The 21,482-nt window shown below is 51.8% G+C and overlaps 1 protein-coding gene and 1 long non-coding RNA gene across 2 annotated transcripts in view; both read left to right on the plus strand.

Annotated features, from left to right (window-relative positions):
- Nucleotides 1-9,384, plus strand: part of CD34 (CD34 molecule) — a gene marked incomplete at its 5' end in the record, with an annotated part of 38,124 nt that extends 28,740 nt beyond the window's left edge. Inside the window, 7 exons of the mRNA XM_084275827.1 lie at nt 960-1,121; nt 1,828-2,111; nt 2,211-2,288; nt 4,644-4,791; nt 5,079-5,119; nt 5,891-6,055; nt 7,660-9,384. Coding sequence (XP_084131953.1) covers nt 960-1,121; nt 1,828-2,111; nt 2,211-2,288; nt 4,644-4,791; nt 5,079-5,119; nt 5,891-6,055; nt 7,660-7,851 — 1,070 coding nt within the window. The 3' untranslated portion in view covers nt 7,852-9,384. The remainder of the gene's footprint in view (nt 1-959; nt 1,122-1,827; nt 2,112-2,210; nt 2,289-4,643; nt 4,792-5,078; nt 5,120-5,890; nt 6,056-7,659) is intronic.
- A 7,900-nt stretch (nt 9,385-17,284) lies between these two features.
- On the plus strand, nt 17,285-20,173 carry LOC311201674. Its single transcript, XR_014617877.1, has 2 exons — nt 17,285-17,351; nt 18,657-20,173. It is a non-coding gene; the product is annotated as an uncharacterized lncRNA (long non-coding RNA).
- The last annotated feature ends 1,309 nt before the right edge of the window (nt 20,174-21,482 follow it).

Below are 21,482 nucleotides of genomic sequence, written 5' to 3' on the forward strand. Positions count from 1 at the left end.
AGAAAATTCCAGCCAGGACAACCCTGCAATGCCCAGTATGTAACTGCATGTGGAGTAGCAGCGGGTGCATCCAGCCCTGACGCTGGTGCTGGGCAGCTGCTCAGGACCTGTCAGTGTGGCTCCATCTCGAAGGGCTGTTGGGAGGATGAAGTAACTCTTCTTGGAGCTCGGGCTCCCCTGGGCAGGAGTACAAATGAAACAGCGTACTTTGTATGATTTTTCTCTTCAGTGTCTGGATAAGAATCTCAAACAGCAACGAGCCCTGGAGCAGAGACCAGAGCTGTTTGTAAAACGTGGAAATAGCTCTTTAAGAACAGAAGAGGTTCAGAGATGGGAAGAAATGCATCTTCCCTGGCTCCTGTAGTCCATTTCAGAAGGAAAAGCTGGAAGTGTCATCTCTGTACCATACCAGGAAGCAATATATAAACTTTAAGTTAGAACAGCAAGCCGTTCTCCAAACATTCTGTTTTACCTCCAAAGATGTTTTCGCTCATGAGTCAGAGCTGATCCCAAGCCAATGGGAATGTTTCTATTTACTTTGAGCTTGTGCCTGCAACTGTGAATCCAACTTATTTTTCCTGAGGCACACAAGTGATCTCTTCCAAGGCCTGAGTCTTTCCTCCAAGGATTATAAATCCAAACTACTATGAAATCCAGCTTTGTGCAGAGTTTTGTGCATCCCTCGCTACGGGACGAGGGCAGCGATGAGCCTGTCCTGCTCCAGCATGGCCCTGGATCCTCTCCAAGGGCTGCACCACGCTGTGGTACTTGCCCAGCCAAGGTGTTGAGATGTTTAGTTCTGCATTTCTCCCGTGTGGGCTTCTGGGGCAAGGAGAAAGTGAATTTGTGAAAGCAGCGACTCGCTGTCTGCCCTGCCCACAGGGACCCTTGGGGGCAGGCGGGCACTTGGGCTGGGACGGGGGGCAACAGCAGCCTCTAATGCTTTCTTCTTCCCCCAGGTAAAGCTTCTGGGAGCCCCGTAGACACCACAACACCCATCACCCCGACCACGGAACCGAAAGTCAACAGCAGCATTGGGGCCACCAGTGCTGTCACAACCTCTGCAGCCCCTGCAGTCCCCACAGCCCCCAGCAGTGCTAAGCCAACACCACAGACATCTGGTAATTGCCCCCTCACTCCCCCTGCCCAGTAGTGTTTGCATTAATAATCAGATCTATTGAGTGCACAGGTACAGCGTGCCCTGAGAAGCTGTGGGGTCGGTGCGTGGGTTGTGCTCTTAGGGAAGAGTCTGATGGTCAAAAGCTTTCAGCCTGTCCAAAAACCGCTCCCCCCACCCCTGGCAGCCTGACTCTGCTGGCTCAGGACGAGCGGCTTAGACCTGTCCTTTGCCAAACAGCCAAGAGATGATGGGACGAAATGCTCATTAATCTTTTATCTCAACAGTCTTTGCTCAGCAAACAGCACCCACACGAGGTCTGCCAGCCCTGCTGATGCAAGGCCAAGGCTCTGAAGGCCTTGGAAGTAGGACCCTCACACAGATGTGTGGTGCCTTTCTTCCTTCTGAGGGCTCTGGGTCAAGGGGGAGCGAGGGCGATGCAGGGGTGGTGGGGTGATGGCATCCTCGCTGTGGAGCAGCATCTGCCCAGGAAATTAGCCCATTGTAAACAGCTTATAAAGTGCATATGTAACAATTAGGTAGCTGAAGCAAGTCTAATGCACGCTTCTCATCCAGCCAGTAACACGTTCTGGTACCGCTGGCTATGACAAATCAATATTGTACTTGAGTCATCCCAATGCCACGCATTGATTTGAGAGGACTTAAGCATTTTCATGTATCCTTTTCATTGCATTTCTTCAAAACCCAAGCTGAAGCCAGGGTTCTGGCAACCAGCCCCGCCTCCCCGGAGCTCAGCAGCATACAGACGAGCCCACCGCCCAGCCAAGTCCCCACACAGCTGCCGGTCACCCCCTCGGACCCAGAGCGCACAAGCCAAGGAGTCCCCACAGCCAAGAGCCCAACGACAGGACCCAGAACAGCAGCAGAAACATCGGGGTCCGTGTTGGCTCTGACGAACTCTTCTGCCACCTCGGAGCAGCCCCCCATCACGGCCACCACCACCCCACTGCACACAGGCAGGGACAGCCCCAAGGTGAGGATGCAGCTGGGTGCCTCAGGACCGGGAGGTGACAAGGTCCCAACCACCCCCCAAGGGTTCACTAATACCACCACTGTGTTTTCTCCCTTCCAGCTCATCACGTGCCACAATGTCAAAGAAGTGAGTGACACTGGAGCCATCTGCTTGCAGCTCAACGAGTCCAGCACTTGCGTGAGTTGCAGCTCTGGGTGGCCACGGATCTCCAAGGGCAGGGGGGTGGGACATACAGAGGTGGGGGGCTGCAAGCAAACAGCTGAGGGCAGGTTCTTGCAGTGCTCTCAGGCTTGCAGCTATGGGGTCACCTGCTGTACCCAGGGGGGGTCAGTTTGCGGTGGGAGCTCACACTGTTAATCTCATAGCACAGCGTTTGAACTGCACCTGGACTGATGGAGGAGGGAATGGTCACAGCAGTCCCAGGAGGATCCCAGAGGGACCATCACAGCAGTCCCAGGGAAATGCCACCTCCTGGTTGCACAAAGCCTCTTTTTTAATGATTAAGCTCTGGGGTCAGTTTAGCTCCTGAAGTATCTCCCACCACGTTGAACGGGAAGTTGCCTTTGTTCTTCTTCTTCCTCTTCCCCGCTGGGGAGGCCACTGCCTTTCTTTTGTGTTGCCAACTGCCCTAGGAAAGAAAACAGGGCGTCTGAAGAAGCACGGGTAGCAGCTTAGTGTCCCCATCTGTGCCAGCTCCTGAGGGAATCCCGGGCTCCCCAAAACTGCTCTTGGCCTCGTGTGCCAGAACCAGAGAGTCTGTGAAATCAGAAGAGGGTCCAGCTGAGGCACCACAGTCATGGGTGGGAGGTGAAAAACCTTCCATGCAGGAGATAGAGCCTGCAACAGAGGGCAGATGGGGCTGGATCTCGTGGGGCAGGAGGTTTGGCAATGCCCCTGGGTGTGACATGATGATTATCTTCAGCCAAATTGCCACCACGTAGGATGAGTGAGTTTTTACCTGGATTTTGGGGGGATAACGTGCCATGTAGGCTTGCTGCTGTTCCCAGGGATGGTGGAGATGCCATCTAGTGGGCTACAGCACCTCCTGGCACAGGGTTCATACGCCCTATATATGTGTCATGTATGCAAACAGCTGAATATACAACATGCAGAGCATCCTAAGGAGCCGTACAGAATCACACAAACCCTTAACCCTCCCTCCACGTGAGATGAGCCCCACTCCTAACAGTGGTTTTTCTGCGAGCTCTCACCCTCCCTCCTCCCATCCCCAAGCCTCCACCTCAAGTAATCATCTGGTGGGGAAGAACCAACTCAGGCTGAGCAGCCTCTGAACCTGGGAAGCAGATAAGAGCGTCTGCGAGGAGAGCAGATAGGAGGGCCGGTGCCTCGCTTCCCTTTCCCAAAGCACATGAGCAATACGCTGGCACCCAGCACTGCTAATTGCAAAGGGAAACTCTGACACTCCGATGAGTTCTTTCCACAGCAGAGAAAGGAAAACACACACTTGGGTCTCTTGTTCCATCTCGGCCTTTCTCAGCCCAAGCCAAGCTCTATAGAAACAGCTGAAAGTGATTTGTTTGTTATTCTCCCATGGACAAGTTTCTGCATTTTTCTGTGCTAAGAGGATGCAGGGAGCAGAGTGCAGCAGTGAGGCAATCCTAAGGCAAGAGGAGAAGGGGGAGGAAGGCACCGACCTGCCCAGCTCTGCATGATGCTGTGGGACAGGAGGGTTTTCTTCACCTTGGTGGGGAGTGAGTGGAGGGTAGGGGTGGGATATGGGATTTGAGTGGAGCCAGGCTCTGTCTCGAGAGGTGATGTCTGAGGCTGGGAGGATGTTAGGGAAGCTGGTAATGTCTTTTAGCAACTGTGGGCTCTGTCTCCAAGCCTGCCTGTGGCTGAAAATAGACCCAAGGAGAAAGCCTGTCCTGTCCCATACAGAAATTGGCCCACAGAAAGGAAAGGCTGCAGCTCCTCACTCCTTTTCCTCTTCCACCAAAGTGTTGGTTCAGCTCTAAAATGTGAGAAATTTGTATTTTTTTACCTAGCCTTTGATCAGCAACCTAGCAAAAACACTGAAGACATTTCCTAAACAGGAAGGCTCAGTGCTTCTTTGTTATTTCTCTCCTTTCCCAGCCCCTGCCTGGGACTCTGAAACAATAGGGCTCTTCAGGCAGCTCTTGGAGTCCAAAAATCGGAGGGGCTTGCCATGCAATTCAGATCCTAAATTTAGCTTTGCTTAAACACCACTTGCAAGGGTTGCTAAAAATATCTTCCTTTAATTTAATCTTGTTAAGAATCAAGAAACGAGCATCTCCATTTCCCAGGTGTCGGGGCCCAAAGTGGTGGTGGGAGGTGATGTGGTGTTTTGAGGTGGGAGGTGAGGGGCTGACACCCAGCCCAGCACTGCTTGTCGCTTCTGGTTGCTTCTGCCCAGCTTTGGGCAGCACAGATCAGCCAGCAGTACACAAAGAGGGGCTGCCCAGCACTACCAGTACCACCATCAGCGTGGCTGAGATGGGGAATTGGCCGGCTGGGGTGGTTCAGAGCCTGTTTGTTTGCCAATTTTTGCAGAAACACTTTTTAGAGGAGAAGGGGTCGGCCTTATGGAGCGCAGTGTGTGAAGAGAGCACCCACCCCGTCCCCTCCCCCTGCCAGATTAAACTCGCCAAGTCGGAGGTGGACCGTGACTGCATGCTCCTCATCCTCGTGGGGGAGAAAGGTCAGTTGAGCTAATTCCTTCTGCTGCCATCGATACCCACCAGGTAACCACCTCAACGTGGGCAACAGGAGAGGGGACTGTTTGCAGGGAGAGGCTGTGGGGCACAAACCCTCAGTTACAGCTTGGGAGGGGACTGGGGGTCTTGCTGGATCCATGGAGCCATGGTGTTCCCTCTGAAGCAGCGAAGGAGCTCATGGACCTGCTGTGTTCAGTGCTGGCCGGGCTCTGTGGGGTTGGCCTTACCTGCAGCGTGATGTGATGTGCCTCTCCTGTTTTCAACCTTGCAGATCCTGCTACGGATATACTCCTGGAGTCTCACTGGGAGAAGGTAAGTTCCTTCAGCAAATTCAGCTGGGAAAAATGAGTGGCCTGAGAGGCTGGAGAAAGGAGATTTTTACATGGTCAGATGAGGCTGGGGCAGGAGGGTGAGACCTGAACCTGCTGCCACCTCAGAGGCATTTTTTGGGTGTTGGATGGTTGGAGTTGACCACCTGAGAGGCAGCGAGGCACTGTAAGAGCTCTGACAGGACCACTGAGGCGGAAATGCTTCAAAAAAGCAACTGCAAAATTCGGTAGCGTTTCCTTTAAAAAGGGCCAGATCCCAACAGTAACTCTCGGGATGCAGTTGGCACTCTGCTTCTTCAAAGCACCACGGTAACATTAATTAATTCCTCCTCTCAGCGCTCTGGTGACGCTGCCACCGGCGTGTAACGCTGAGCTCTGGGTGCCTGCACAAACAGCAGCCCAACAGCGGGGTGCAGAGGTGGTTTAGGCGTGTGCTCTGAATCTCAGGGGCAGAGCACTCCTGTCCAGGGGAGAAGATTTCCCCAGGCCACAGAATGGAAACAGAACCACGGGGATGTCAGAGCTCTCAGGGCAAGTGCAGAGCTCAGGGGCTCGAGTAGCAGAGCTCAGGGGCTCGGGTAGCAGAGCTCAGGGGCTCGGGTAGCAAAGCCCGGCTTTGTTTGCATGAGGTTTGAAGGAGGTGAAGAGCAGCTTTGTTTGAAGCCTGGGGCATGGTCAGCAGATGCACATGTTTCCTGTTTGTCCGACTCCCACTTCTCTCTGATGGTGTTTTTTTCTTTTTTTTTTTCCCTAGTTTGGAATAAAATCCCTCAAACTGGGGAGTGTGAGGAACCACCAGGACTTCTCTCAGAAGACCCTGATCGCCTTGGTCACGTCTGGACTCCTGCTGGCCTTCCTGGGCTTGGCTGGCTACTTCCTGATGAGGCGGCGGAGCTGGAGCCCGGCGGGCGAGAGGCTGGTTAGTGCTTATAGATGGCAAAAGAGCAGGTAGAGAGGAGCCCGGAGGAGGGAGGGGGGTGTGTGAGCCTGGGTGGGAGAGGAGGGGGCTGCCCTGCACCCTGCGGCTCGGCACCCTCAGCCTGTGTGTGTGTCCCCAGGTCGACAGGACGGCTCGGCTGGGGCGTTGTGACCCGGCACTGGGTCAGCCCAGGCGAGGCAAAGGGCAGGAGCAGGGAGGCCAGACCGTACAGGGTGAAGGGAAACCTCCTTTTACCTTCTAAAATTAACTCTTAGCTGATTGCTTCTGGGGGAAAACCACCCCTTTCTTGCTCAGACTTCTAGGCCTAACCCTTATTTTTGCTCAGCAGTAAGAACTCATCCAGCAAGACCCCTCCAGAGACACTGAAACCTTATGAATTTGTCATTAGCAGTGATGCACTTTAAGTTTCCATTCCTTGTGTTTGAGTTACATGTCTGTCTTGTACCAGTGCTGTAATAAAGGCGACTTCTCCCCTCACTTAACAAGCAATGGCAATAAAATATATCAAGAAAGAAAGAGAAAGGAATTTCCTCTTTCCATTTCCCCCCTTCCAGGCAGGCTGACCACTGAGGACTCTTCCCTACCAGTGACTTTCAGGGATGTGTGCCCTCTGTAAAGTAAGGATGGGCCATGCTCACCCCCATCGCTGCCCCGGGGCATGTGAACTGTTCTGTCCTGGGAAGCTGCAGGTTGTGTCACTGCCAGAAAGGATGCTCCCACCACATGCAGATGGGAAGTCATGTGTCAGTGGCAGGGACATCACAGCTCGGGCTCTTGAGCCCGCTGCCTCCAGGTAGCATCTCCTGGGTGCGGGCAGCAAGGGAAAGGCAATGGGAGCTGCCCGTGTGAACGCATGGCAGCGCTGATCCGGTTTCTAGGTGAGATGTGACCAGCACACCCATCTCACTGCCACGGGCAAGGCTGTCAGCAAAGCAGGCAGGAAGCTCTGCAGCCTGTGTCTGTGCTGGATGCTGCTAAGCAAGCAAGGAGCTGGCAATGGCCACCCACAGCCCAGGACCACCAGCACCCATCGCATTGCTCTCAGACCTGCCACGGGCAGACACACGGCGAGTCACTGTGGTGGAGGTCTGAGGCAGCTCTGCTGTCACTCTAGTTCTTCCAGAAGCATCTGCTCCTCAGAGCAATGCTGGTGAGGCCAAGCAGCGTGTCTTTGCAATTGCCTGGGTGCAGCCCTACACATCTGACAGCACCTTGCTGCGAGCTGGACATCCTGCTGAAAGGAAGGATGGGGAAGGAGAAAGAGGCAGTTTCCCCAGCTTTTGTTCAGCAGTGCTTCTTGCGTGGCCCAAGTGGAAAGCAGAGGTGGGGTCTGTCACAGGGCAGCTTTGCAATAAAAAAATGCAGTCCCTGGCTGGTTTTCTTGCCTCATCTTGCTGCAGTGTGATTCAGGCTCTCTGTTCCCCTTCTCCCCAGAGAGAGCAGGTTCCCATGCCTGCAGTTGTTTGTCCCTCCAGTCCAGGAAGCACAGGCGGGCAGCCAAGCCATTGCCTGCAATCAAAGCTGGTTGCTGTCAGCCCTTTCCCTTCCCTAACTCTGCCTTTGTTATTTATGTACCTGTTTAGGCTGAAGACCCGTATTACACGGAAAACGGTAGCCAGGGAAACACCATGTTGATGATGCCATCCCACGAGCAACCTGAGCTGCAGGAGAAGCCAAACCTCAACGGCGGGACCCAGGAGAATGGGACTGGCCAAGTGTCCTCCAAAAACGGCCACTCAGCCAGGCAGCACAGCCCTGCTGACACCGAGATGTGAACCAGAGGAGAAGAGCATCCTTAGCACGAACTAAGAGGGGAGCAGAGGCACAGGCGAGGCCAAGAGTTTCCTATGGACAGCTAGGGAATTGCAGCCTTTGCTTTTTTATTATTGTTATTATTAATACCATTATTTCTGTGAAGAACTTCAAAAGACAGCCTAAAGCACATTAAGCACCAGAGCTGCCAAAGACCTGCTCCTCTGCCTCCTCCTCCATCTCCCAGTGACCACACAAGACATTTTCGCAGCTGTTCTCTGCTTTTGTTGTTGGAAGGATGTAATGAGAAATGCAAGTGCCCTTAGCCCTGAGCAGCTTTTAAGCAGAGGCAGAGCGAAGCTGCAGAAGCCTCGAGCCAGACTCCAGCCAGCCAAACTTCTTGGTGGCAGCGCCCTAGGCTGATGCAAAGAGTTAAACTGGGATTTCAGTGACCAAAACAACCCAAAACCTCTCAGGTTTCAGATCACTTTGGTTAAAGCAGAGTTACTTTTTAATCTCATCTTTATGTTTAAGTGTGGGGTGTCTTCCTCTTTTAAGAACATCAGGCATTTAATCCCCCTTCTTGTGCTTTAGGTCTTCCTTAGTATTTCCTACTCCAGCAGAATTTGCTGAAGCTCAGTGTAAAACTTTTGCATGGGATTGAAGGCTGAGATGTGAATAGACCTCAAACTTGCTTCCTTTTCCATCCTACCCCTATGCAGGTTGCTGTTCTAGAGTCAAAATCTTGCCCAGTCTCTCCCTGTCATGGACTGGACATGGTGTTTGATGAGGCAGAGGCAGCATCAATCCCTTGAGGGAGATGAAGAACGTTTGATATTGTTGGCAGTCCCATCTCCCTCCCTCCCAGCAGGTGGGGGTGGTGCCTAGGGTAGGATTTTGGGAATTAAAGATGCCAAAGGGGTCCCCATGGGATGAGCGCTGGGCAGAAACCTGGCTCTGCTACCGGTGTTTCTCCCCCTGCGCCCGCAGTGGGTGGTTGAACAAACATTTTCCCCTTTGGTAGGTGAAGGGCAGTGCCAAAATCCGAACAGCAGGAGCAAGTCTTACCCCAGCTCTGACCTCATCCTGCTCCCAGGGTAAGCGGGGCTGCGAGCCACATCACTGAGGCTGCTCAAGGGGCATGAGCCAGGGACCAGGGGCAGGTTTGGGCTCAGTCCCAAGCAAGGGTGGACGTACCATGATCCCCACAGAGACTTCCACATCTGAAATAAGGACAAAAATGTCCTGTAAAGCTGATCTACACCCCTCACTTGTGAATTTATTGCAAGGGGAAGGCTTTTTGTTGGTCACAGTACTTAAGGGAGCAGCACTGGACCATAAAGGAATAAAGCCGTGACCAGGCTGCTCAGAGCATGGAGGGGGGGGTCACTGTCCCTGGAGGGATTTAGGAGGTGCTTTAGTGGTGGGATTGGTGGTGCTGGTTGGGCTGGATGACCTTAATGGTCATTTCCAACCCAAACAACTCTGTGATTCTATGACAGCAACGTCTGTGACTGTCTGGGGCAGTTTGCAGGGGGATGGGGTGGTGGGAAGAATCATTTAAACACATTTAAAATACTCCAGGTTTTGTTCTGGTGTGAATTTGCTTCTATCAGATCTCGTTGTAAATAGTCCCAGATGGGGGAAAGAAAGAAAAAAAAAAAAAGTATTAAAAGAAATCAGCTTCTCCATTGTGTCCTTGGAAGAACAGAGTGTTTATCCCACCGGGATGCGTGGCTCTGGCTGCACCACGTGCCAGGACGATGAGAGGACAACGCCTTGCTGAGAGGGGATAGCTGTGACTAAAGGCCATGGCTTGCTCCACACACGCTTCCCTGCCTTTCACCAGACCCACTCACAGAGTGAGGGACCCACAGAGTGCTCTTCAACCTCGTCTGGTCAGGTTTGTGAGGTTTAGGGTGCCTGGCTGGTTCCTGGGTGAAAGAAATGAGACTGCAGTGGGATGGAGGGATCTGTAGGGCTGGGGTCTGACCTGGCATTGGGGGGCTGTGTGGATGTGCACGTGTGTTTGTGTGCATGTAGATGAAGACGAAAGCTTCCTCCTTCTGTGCAGTGTGCAACCCCTTGTTCCTGCCTCAATGAACTGGCTGGGCGAGCAGGGCAGTCCATTCTTGTGGAGATGCTGGAGCTCCACTGAACACAGCAGGTTTGAGACTGGGTATCTTCACTGATATAGCCCCCTCCTCTTTGGGATGCCTGACCATTCCTGGTGCTTGTGTCCAGGTACCTCCTGGGGGTGCCAAACACATCTAGAAGCCACCACTGCTGGCTTTGTCGTAGCTGGGGGAGCTCTGACCTCCCCAGCCTGGCAGCAAGGGGAGCAGAAGATGCAGGAGGGCAAAATAACTTCCTCTCCCCAGAGCCACGGCTGCTGTGGAGTGCAGGGGAAGCTCTCTGGAGCCCGGATTTGCACTGCAGGGTAGGACAGGGAGCTGGCCTTGGCTTGTATTTATTTATTTATATCTATTTTTTGGCAGTTGTTTATCTGATCAGCACCACTCGCTGTATCAGGCATAGGAGATCTAATCAAGTGTCAGGTGCATTTTTCACAGCTCAGGGTCTGTCCTACAGCCAAGCACAGACAATAAAGTTACAGTCAATTGCTTTGGCAAAACAAAAGCTTTTCCCTGAAACCTCCAGCTTGAGGGAAATGCTGGGAGCAGCGGAGGGGGAGCAGGGACGGGGCCGAGCCAGCGGAAAAGGCTGCGCTTCCAGCTCAGGAAGGTTTTTGCCCCTGTGTAAACAGGCAGGCTCAGCTGAGAGGCTTCTTGTTATTATTCCTTCCCTATCAAACCTCTCACATTCCTTCCTTGCCGGCCTCACCGTCCGCCGGGCAGCCTCCTCCTCTTGCCACCCTGTGCTGCCTGCTGGCTCACAGCTGCTTTTGGGACAATTTTTGGGTGGGGGGAAATCCATCTCAGCTTCCAACAGCAACCTGCTTTCCCATAAAGATAGTTCAAGGTTGATGCAAGGGTTCGTGCTCTCATGTCCTGTTTGGCTGGTGGGGACCCTTCTGTTGCTGTGAAGTGCCCTGATGAAGGTAAGTGGCATGAAAGCATCCTCTGGGGAAGGACGGTGGCAAATACATGTACAAGGTGTTAAATATAATATAAATATAAACATGTGTGACACAGCCATTAAATGACCTGTCCATGTCCCAGCCCAGAGCAGAGCCAGGAGCTCTGACACCCACCCAGGCAGCCCCCGAATCTGCAGCAGGTTGAAGCCAAAGGCTTGATCAGAAATGAAGGAACAGCTCCTGATCTGAACTGCTGTAACAGTGAGCTGAAGGTGGCTCACTCTGTGGATTGCTGAAACCAACCAAATCTATCAGAGCAAACAAGTTTTAATTAAGTCTCATTAACTGTGTCCCTCGGTGGATCTCCCATCCCTTTCATAATAAAACAGCACAAACCTCCCAGCTGAGAAAACTGCTGCCCTTCAGTATCCCAGGCCCTGCACAGCAAAAAACCACCTCCCAGGGCAGAGAAAAGTAGCTCCTTGCTCAGTTTGCTGGTTGTTAATGGGGTTTGTGTTCACTGATTGAGCTCTGGGAGGTGCTTAATGCCTGGAGCCCCCAGCACCTGGATCAGCCCTTCCCAGGCAGCAATGTGGCCAACTCCTGCTCGTGTCCCTCTGGAGATAGCAGCATTTTGCCTTGTCCTGGTGCTCTCCACACTCCAGATTTTCCTGGGCAGCATGCTACAGCTCCAGTTTAAGGATAGGTGCCTCGTGTGCCTCGTCACACTGTGAAATCCCCCCCCACCCTGTGAAATTTTGTTCAACGCAGTTTAGTGAGGAGGGTCCAGAAACACCAACACAACAGGGAATTGGTACAGCTGAGCCAGAGCTCAGTGCCTGGAGTGCCCACCACAGACATGGAGGGGGGTGGTGGCCCCAGACTTAAATTCATCAACATTTCGCTCTGAAACGGCAGCAGAAAGAGCCGAGGGTGTTATTCTATATAACAATGCTGCTATCTGCTGGCTGTGCTTTGCTAAAACAGTTGCTTTGCTCCAGAGGGTTGCTGGCACCAGCGATGCCCAGTCAGAAGCAACACCTGGACATGAGGTCTGCTCCATCCCAACCCCAAACTGAAGCCTGGGGTGTTGGTGATGCGGCCGAGAGGCTGAAGCATCCACGCAATGAAGGGATGAAGGAAGGAACGGGTGTGGTGGGCTCCAAAGCCCCTGTTCCAGGGACAGGGAACACCTAAACTGGAATTTCTGAAATGAATCCCCCATCACTCCGTTTCCCAGCTGCCTGTTCGCTGCCCGGGAAGTGGCGTGGGAGTGGTACAATGTTTGCTGCACCATCTGCTGCCAGGCCACGCAGGCTCTGCCATCCAAGGGAACACAGACACACACACACAGGCTTTGGTAACATCCTGTTTCGTGTGGCTGGTGAGGAAGAAGCTGGTGAAGCAACATCTGCAGAGCTGGGGCACATCCCTAAGACCACAGCCCGGGTTTCCCCCAGCCAGTCCCACTGAAATCCTGTCTTGCACTGGATTTGGTTGGCCAAAAGCTCAGCTATTATCCAATGTCCAGCAACACACCTCCCAGCACTGGTAAAGGGCCATGTTCAGGCTCATTTTCTTTTCTCTCCCTTTCTATACCATAGAAAAGAGCCCAGCATCACATCATGCCCGTCTATATCACCTGCCTGCCTTTCCCTTCAAGGTAAAGGGAGCAGCAGCTGTGCAGGGCTCTTCCATCCCCCAGAAAAACAACAGGTATTTACAACAGTTCTCATTACAGGCACTGCACAGGTGTTTTAATTCAAAGTCTTTAATCTCAGCTTGCAGATCCATTTAATTTGCTGGTGTTTTGATTTGTAGTAACCAACGTAAATGAGATTATCCCTCCCCTGGGATAAACTGACAAAGGCAAACGCTGAAGAATTGGGCTCTTAAACCTGTTTAATAAGCAAAGCCTGTGATGGAGCCAGAGATGAATGTTGGTTAGAGTGAGCCAGGACTTGGGTCTCCAGCATGATGCTCTGTGAAGACCTTTGGGCTGACATGCAGAGCAGTTCCTGTGTTCAAGGGCTCTCCTCCGCTTTTCATTCCTTAAGGAGCCCCAAGGGATGGAGGAAACACCTTCACAGCACGCAAAGGGCTCAGAGCGTTGTGGAGGTTGAAGGTTTTCTTTTCTGACCTTAAAAATACATGAGGGGAGATGGAATAGGTAAGCCTGGGATGCTGGGGAAGAGGGTTGGTTTGGGAAGGGTGGCTGTGAAGTTAGGGTGGGAATTGCATCGGGGGGACAGGTTGAAAATGGTCCGTGTTTTACTTCTGAAGAAAAACAAACAAAGAAACAATGATTTGGAATAGTTTTTCTGTTGGTTTTCTGATGGAAAGGGGTGGGGGTTTTTTGGTGGGGAGGGAGACTAGTTCTAGTATCTCTAACTGCAGAAAAAAGGTCTGAAAGGAGTTATGGCTCTTCCTGTCTTGCGTAAGACACAGATAGAAGATATCCCAAGGGCCTCTACCTAGAAAGTTCATTCTCAGGGTATGTATTTTTTTAATTCCTGTAAATTACACAATACATTATGCTACAAACCCTGGGCTATTTATTTGCTATTTTGGGCACTTTCACTAGCGATTTTTATTTCTCCCCCCCCTTCATTTCTTTTTTAATCTTTGTGTTTGCATCTTCCTTCTTTTCTTATCTTCCTCCTGCCCCAGAGGCTTACTGCTGCTTTGGCAACACGCTAACGTGTTTAGGAACGATAAGACGTCTAATTAATAGTTTAATTAGTAGTACAAGGTCTTAATAGCTTATTAAAGGAAATACATTCAGAAAATTCTTTTCCTTTGCTCACATCAGTACAATATAATTTACCAGCAGATGATAAACCCGTTCGGAGGGGCGTTCAGACACTCAGTAAGGAAAGTGGTGCCGGCTCTGCGATTTCATGGGGGATTTTTTTTTGCAGCACTAATGCTATTATTTTGCTGTTGTTGCTTAAAACCAATTTAACAGATGAACAAAAAGCAACTGCGGAGGAGCAATGTCGCTGTGGTGTGGCGGAGCCCGAAAGCGGAATTAAGTAGAACTGCCTTCCCCACTTCTGCGTATAAACAAGTCCCCAGGGAAGGTAAACTTGCTCTTTAAGAGGCTCGGGCTGAAATGTCAGGTCCTGCTCCAAGCTGGGCAGCTCAGCTGCTCTCGGGCTATGAGCTTCCCTGCTCCTTCTCCACTAATATTTGTTAAGACGGATTATTTTTGATACGAAAGCATCCTTGGCTGATCAACTGCAGAGGAGTGAGGACCACCTATAAACCTCCCCCCCCGGATCCCTCTTGCTTTTAGCAGGGAGAAAGTCAGTGTTAAACCCTGCGCCGCAGGCAGGCGAGCGGAGGGAAATCAAAGTGCTCTGCGCCGCGCCGCTGCAGCTCGGATTCCCCAGGCCGCCGTGTTTTTCCTCTGACCCACACAAAGATTTCTTTCTAAATTTATCACAGCGTTCATCAGCAGTCCCACTTAGTGGCAGATTAGGAGGCTGGGCAGGCAGGGCCCATTCAAATGAGGGCAGGGGAGCCTGAAGAAAAACCACCACGCAAGGGGGATGACGCAGCCAAGCGAGGAGAGGGCAAGGAGAGGCGAAGGGGGCAGGTGCAGCTCCAGCTCGGCTCCCACCAGCCTCTCTGCTCCAGATTATCCATCCCTTGGAGCCTGGGAAGCTTCGCTGCAGTAGGAACGCTGCACTGAGATGGCAGCGCCCCAAACTCCCGGCTGGGTCCAGCGAGGGTTTGCTGGTCGCTGGAGGCCTTGGTGCTGGCGCCGCTGGGGAATTTCCACTGGGCTGCGGAAGGAGCTGCTGGCCTCAGCCTGGGTCACAGAGGCTCAGCAGCATTTGGCTGCAGTGGGTGTCTGTGCTGCACCCCTCATGCAGATGAGCATCATCCCCCCCCCCAGTTAATACCTGCATATCCTGTGCTCCTGCCTGCCTCCATCCAGCAGCCTTTGCACCCCCCCACCCCCCCATGGTGATGGGGGTCTGTGGGACCAGAGCTGTTATCCTTTCCCCCCCCCCGGACTCCCACCCCGATGACACTGACCGGTGTAACCCATCCTGGCAGGTTGATCCCTGCAGAGATGAAGCCCTGTACGGGGAGTACGTGCCGTGTTTGGAATCACACAGGGAAATTATGCAGTTACAAGGATGGCATAATTGAAAGGATGCTTGACTAGTGCAATTTTCTTAGGCGCCTGTCAGCAAATCACTTAATCTGTGCTGTGCCAAGTTTCCCATCCGTTAAATGGGGAATGATTATCCCCCTACTTCCTAAGAGGGAGCGAGAATAATACCCAGTAACGACTGTGGAGGTACTGGAAGGTGTCCACGGAGATGCGCAGTGACACACACGGCAGCTGCAGACCTGGGAGGAACACGCAGCACTTTAAAACCAGCCTTTAGATATTCATTTCTCCTCATGATGCTTTTTTTATTTCATTTTTAGGGGTTTTTTTTTTGAACCGAAGAACCCTCAGAAATAGCCCTGTGTCTGTCTCCAGCGTTCCCCGGGTCGGGACATCCCAGCTCCGGCGGGAAGGAGGAGGGAAATGCCAGGAAAAGCACCTCGGGGGAGCGGGGTGCAATTCCCTCGCCCCTCAGCCGGCCCCCCACCCCGTCCGCACCCCCCCTCCTCGGGCACTCGCAGCCTCCTGGGAGTTGTAGTCGGCGCGGGGTGACCTTGGCTCCGCGGCGCTGCGCCGGGCGGGGGCGGCCGCCTCCTGGGCCTGGGTGGCTTCGAGGGGGGGAGGATTGGAGGGGAGGGGGGGAGAACCGCCGCCTCCCCCCGCCTCCGCTCCCGCCCCGCCCCTCCCCAGCCAATGGCAGTCCCGGCAGCCGCTGCGGGAGCCGGACCGGGAGCCGCGGGGATGCTGCGCACCAGGCAGGTACCGGGGAGGGGAGGTGGGGGCCAGCGGGGCCGTGCACATCCCGTTTTACATCCCACGCACATCCCCTGCACATCCCGTCCACCGCCCCACGCACATCCTGGTCGCATCCATGCCCACATCCCCCCCCCCCCCCCCCCCGCTCCCGGGCTGCCGCTACCGCCCTGCCCTCCCCGCTGGGGAGAGGACGGGGGGGACGAGGGGGAGCCCCGCCGGCACCCCCACAACCCCCTTTTCCCCGCAGCCGGGTCGGGGCGCGGAGCGATGGGCAGAGAGGAGCCAGGCTCCGGCAGCATCCCCGGGGCTGAGCAGGGCGCGCCCTGGCTTTAGGGGGTGGCTGAGCCCCCCCTCTCTCTGCATCCCCGGAGTGATGAGGGTGAAATGACGACAGCAATAACACCACCGATAATTTTAAAAAGAAAAAAAACTAAAGAGAAGCAGCAGCAGCCACCAACTCTGCTCTGCTCCAGCAAAGGCTCCGCACGGATAAAACCCAGGGCAGCTCTGCCCAGGCTGATTCCTTCCCGGTGGGTAAACTGGAATAAGCATCCTAGGCCAAATGGGAACAAGGGCTGGAATTTAAGGGGGTCCCACACTTACTGCTGTTTTAACACCAGGCCACAGGGGCTGAGAGTGGCTGTTTACAGCTCCATGTTCCCCCTGTTTTTATATTTAGTGATAAGAGCTCTGTATAGAGCTGTAACTTCCATGTGATGGATCGTTAGGTCCTTCCTCCTTTTTTTTTCCCCCTCTCTCAGAAAATATGATGCAGTTTCTGTTTGTAGACTGTTTTAATAGCGAGGTGGCTGAGACAAAGTTTACTCAATAAACTTGCCTTTCCCCTTGAGCAGCTTTAGCTTAGATAAACTGGCTTTAAAGTCCCGGTTTAGCGTGGGACTAGGACTGTTTACCATTCATCATTGTTAGTTAATTGCTATTCGGTTAAATATTTAGTTTGGATTAAGTTCTTTTATGCTCTTTTCTTAAAAAAATAACAAATAAAGGTGTGTTTAGCAGTGTGGTAAAAGGCTTTCTAGGCGGCTTCTTAAAGATAAGCTGCAGTAGGGAAGCTCCAGAAAGTTATTTTCTCTATTTTGCATTTAAGTTTTCTTTTTTGTAGCTCACCGTGGTGTTTCGTGCAGCCAGGCTAAAGCAGCACAGACATCCCCCTGGTTTGGGGAGTGATCACAGAGTTCTTGTTGTCTTTACCGGTTTCGTTCCTTATTCTGAAAAGAAAAAATAAAGGCAAAAAAACCCCAGTTTGGATCATTGTTTAAATCCATGAAATCCAGCTCACAGCCTGCAAATCGGCCGTGCTCAGGGTTGGACAGTGCAAAGGAAGGTCAGGTTTGGAAAAGGCAGTGGCAGCATCCCTGCTTTCCGCCCCATCCACCCCTGTTTGATGAGCAGCGAGGATGAGGATTGGAGTTTTGGGGTTAAGGCTCCAGGTGGCTCTTTGCTTTCAGGTACTGGGGTTCCTCTCCCTGCGAATGGCTCCAGAGACCTGGGAACATCCTGGCTGCCTGCGCAGAGCCCGGCCGGCCGATGGGAGCTCATCCCAAAACAGCACGGTACTGGCTGAGCAGGTGGATCAGGTGAGGACATAATGAAGGGGTGTGTGGGGCAGGGAGGGTGAGGAAAGCCAGGGAGACAAGGAGCCAAGCAGAAAGCTCCCGGGCAAGCGGCAGCATCCCTGCAGAGTCTGCTTCTGCGGGGCTGGCTGCCTGCTGTGTTTCCCAGGGCCTGTTTTGGTACAATGCTGCGCTCTCCCGTGTTCCATGGCAGCGACCCAGCCCTTCCATAAACACAGGGTTAATTCTGGGACATTAATATCTGAGAGGCCAAACTCTGTGTCTCTCCATCAGAGGAGTTAGCAGGACGGGTAACACATTGAAAGGCTTTAGAGGACGGAACTCCCATGGGGATGGAAAGTTGGGTGGCTTTTTTTTCTCCCCATGCTGTTAGAAGACAGTAGGACTTTCTTAAACTGGTGTGGTCTTGATAACATGATTTCTTTGTGATGGTCTGAAGTTGTAAGGCAGCTGCACGTTGGTGTTAGTGGTTTCCATCACTGCCATTCCCTCCAGTCACTGAATTCCTAAATCTCCAGCACGGAAGCTCATTGATACGTGAACCACGGGGAGTAGCTCCCTTCCCATGCCAGTTACCTGAGCATGATGGATCTCCCCATCTTGTGGTCGCTGTGAAATGGATTTACAGAAGAAAAGCCTTGTTTTTAGTGCTGTAGGAATTACATTAGTGTTCTGGAAAAGAAATACCTGCCTCGAAAGGGTGAATTCACATTGGTGTTACAGTCCTATTGCTTCCCCACCTGGGTCCACTTCCATGTGGTGGCCCTTTCACGGCACAGCGGTCAGCCAGATGTTTCCATAAAGCCCTGACAGAAGGAATAATGTAGTGCTTTGCACTCCTTAAAAATGCTTTAATTGCACAGTTTTCAGTGCTGGCTGCATCGGGCTGGGGAATAAGTAAGAACTGTGGTTAGATCCAGTATAAAACTTGTCCCTGGCGTGTTTCTCTGGCATCCTGCAGTTTCACAGTGCCCTGTGATTGCAGACCGTCATGCTGCCTGCTCGGTACAGTTTGTCACTTAAATGGAATGATGCAAATATGAGAATTAGCCCTGCCCTGCTGGGACCAGGCAAATCCATCACACCAGGAGCCTGCCTTTCACCACGCCGGGTCAGGAGCACCGGGGGAAGGTCTGTACAGACGGCTGCACTCTTGGCTCTATATGAACTTCTGAGCAGCACCACATCCATCACTTGAATTTGTCATGGTTTGGGGTTTTGTGGGGTTTGGTTTTTTTTTTTTTTTTCTTTAAACCTGTGTGTTTGAACCTACAAATTCCCAATTCAGCCAGTTCATTTCTTCCCCAGCCGCTGCACTCCACGAGATCCTTTACTCCTCGCTGTTTCGCCATGGATGCGCCTCACTGGTTTTGTATCATCTCCAAATGCTGCCAGCTCACCACATACTCATTTTCCAGAACATTTGCAAACACACTGGATGCTCAGGAAGCTCCCAGCATCCTGGCCTGTGTATTTCTGTACATTTGAGCACCAAACTTTTCAGTCTCCACCTGTACCCAAAGCTTAGTGCAGGCAGAGGATCGTCCTTCTGAGACAGCCCTCATCCTGGATAACCTCATTTTAACCTCACCGTTCTGAGGCAGGACTGGCTTTAGATAACCCAGATTTCATCCCCAGGGGTGGTGGGTTTGGTGTCGAGGCTGTGCAGGACTAAATGCTGAGCTGGGGCATCAGGGACTCTCCTGCCAGAGACCTCATATGTGTTACATCTTTAGCGGGTGAAGAAACACTCCACCTCCAGCGCTGTCAGTGGGGATGTTCGTGTCTCCTGGAGCCGGCGTGTGCCTTTGTGCCCCATCCACCCCGAACCACCTTCCTCCCGTTGCCAAGGAGCCGAGAGCCAGGACTGAGCCTGAACTGCTCCGGCATTCCTGCTCTCCCTCTGCCTTCTCCCACCTCCCACTCGGCCTCCGCCACAGCTGCACTGGGACCGGTGATCCTGCCCCCACCGCCTCGCTCCTGGGGTATTTATCTGGGGCTGTGCACGTGGACAGTGCCAGCGGTGGGACTGTAGCTTTGGCTGTGACACGCAAGGTGTTACTACCACAGGGTGACAGGCACCTCTGCAAGATAACTGGGGTTGCCATGGTTACAGATGGAAAATAGGGCTACGGGTTAACTCGGGCCAGTGTTGCATGAAGCTCAGCATCCCACACCGTTTGGTGCACACCTAGGGATGGGGAAGGCCAGACTGCTGGGCACCATAAATCCCCAAGTCCCACCCACCCCCCCAGCTCATAGGTTAAACTTCCCAAAACTTTTTGAAGAGGAATCAATGCATCCAGAAGCCTCAGGAATGGAACTGGGATCAGGAGCCCATCTCAGCCCTGTCTTAATTATCGGTGCACCCCAAATTTTAAGGCCTTAGGTAAGCTCTGGTTTTGCTGAGCTCTGACACTGAGTATTTAAGAGGAATCCTCAGGGTTGGGCACCACATCACATCCAGGCTGTGGCTGCAGCTTTGGAGGCAAAGCAAAGATGGACCAGCCAGTGATGCAGCACTCCTGAGCATCCCTGGACCACGATCGTCCCCAGGACTTGGTGAAAACCTCCCAGGAAAACAAAGGGGCAAATGATGCCTGAGGTGAAAAAATAAAAAGAGATGAAAAGACAGAAAAAAAAGACAAGAGGAATTAAAAGTGCCTGTGTGAGGATGGATCTACAGAGCAAATGCTCGTGGCCAGTGCAGTCAATGAGCAAATAAACGGGGTTGAACTGTTGATCTCTTCATAATAAAGCTGATCTCCAGTCTGCTGTTCGAAATCTGTATTTTAAAAAGAAGTCATTAAAAGTTTGTACCTTCACCACAGTGTATTTATTGCCTTGGGTTTGGGGTTTTTTTGGCGGGGAGAGGGAATAATACCAGAATCTGGCTTCAAACCAGTCCCGGGTGCCAGCCCTTCCAGCAGGCTGAGAGTTAATCCCCAGCTTTCCAGTTCCCCTTTAAAGGAGCGAAGGGATGTCGGGGCTGTGGAGGAGCCGGTTTCTGTGTTGGTTGGGGTTTGGGTTTCTTGGTTGTTGCTTTTTTTCTTTAATTTCCAAAAAGGAAAATAGTTGGCAGGAACGTGAGCAAAGCCCAAAGTATTTTCATCTGTTTTGTTTTGCAGTGTTGAATGTTTTGTTTTTCTACTTGCCGAATTACACAAAGGAATCACTCAAAATAAAGGTCTCCCACTCTGGAAGGGAGAAAAAACCTACAGTAGGACTAAATGTGACTAATCAAAATTGGCCAACTTAGGGAAAAAACACAACCAAACCCCTAAACGTCTTAAAAAAATGACAATATCTATTTTCTTCTTAGGCAAAAAACCATAAAAGGAATTCACCCTCTAATTGAGATTTGTTTGCAAAATAATTCCAGGCTGGGAAGAGTAATCAACATGTACATAAAAATATTTGTTGAGAATTATTTTTGTTGATGCTAGCTTGGATTTTAGAACTTACTAGTGGGTTTTTTTTTTAAATGACTATTGCTACATAGGTACAAAATACCTGCCCTGCCTTTGAAACCCTGGTTATACAGAAGGCTACAGAGAGAACTGACCAAAAAGACATGATTTAAAACCAAATATATGTAAAATCTTGGCAGTTTGAGGCGACAAAGAGCTAGGAAAGGAGTCTCTTCCTGCTCCCTCTTATTTTACAAGTGTTTTTAAAAGATAATAGCTTATAATTACTTATTTTTAGAAGCGTCTAGAAGGCTCAGCTGAGACCCAGAGGCCAGCATGGCTCATGCTGCACAAGCAAAGCCAGTTTATGCCCGGCCGGAATGATTTACAATCCCAGTTCCAAGGCTGAGGTGAGAGAGGCAGAGAGAAACCTCAGCTGGCACCTGCCAGCACTGGAGCCCCAAGCGCCATGGACAGTGATGGGGTGGGTCGGTTCAGCTGCGCTGCTCACTGATACCCAGCTCTGGAAGGGATCATTTTTGGGAATAAAAATGTTTTTAAAAAGGCATTTCAGGATTTATTTTTCTTCTTTCTTTCTTTTTGCTTTTTGCTCTTTTTCTTTTTTTCCTCTTTTCCTTCTTTTTTCTCTTTTTTCCTCTTTTTTTCTTTTTCCTATTTTTTCCTTTTTCCTCTTTGCTTATTTTTTCCTTTTTCCTTTTTTCCT

This window comes from Gallinula chloropus (assembly GCF_964237585.1).
Source record: "Gallinula chloropus genome assembly, chromosome: 27".
In the NCBI taxonomy this organism is placed as follows: Eukaryota; Metazoa; Chordata; class Aves; order Gruiformes; family Rallidae; genus Gallinula; species Gallinula chloropus.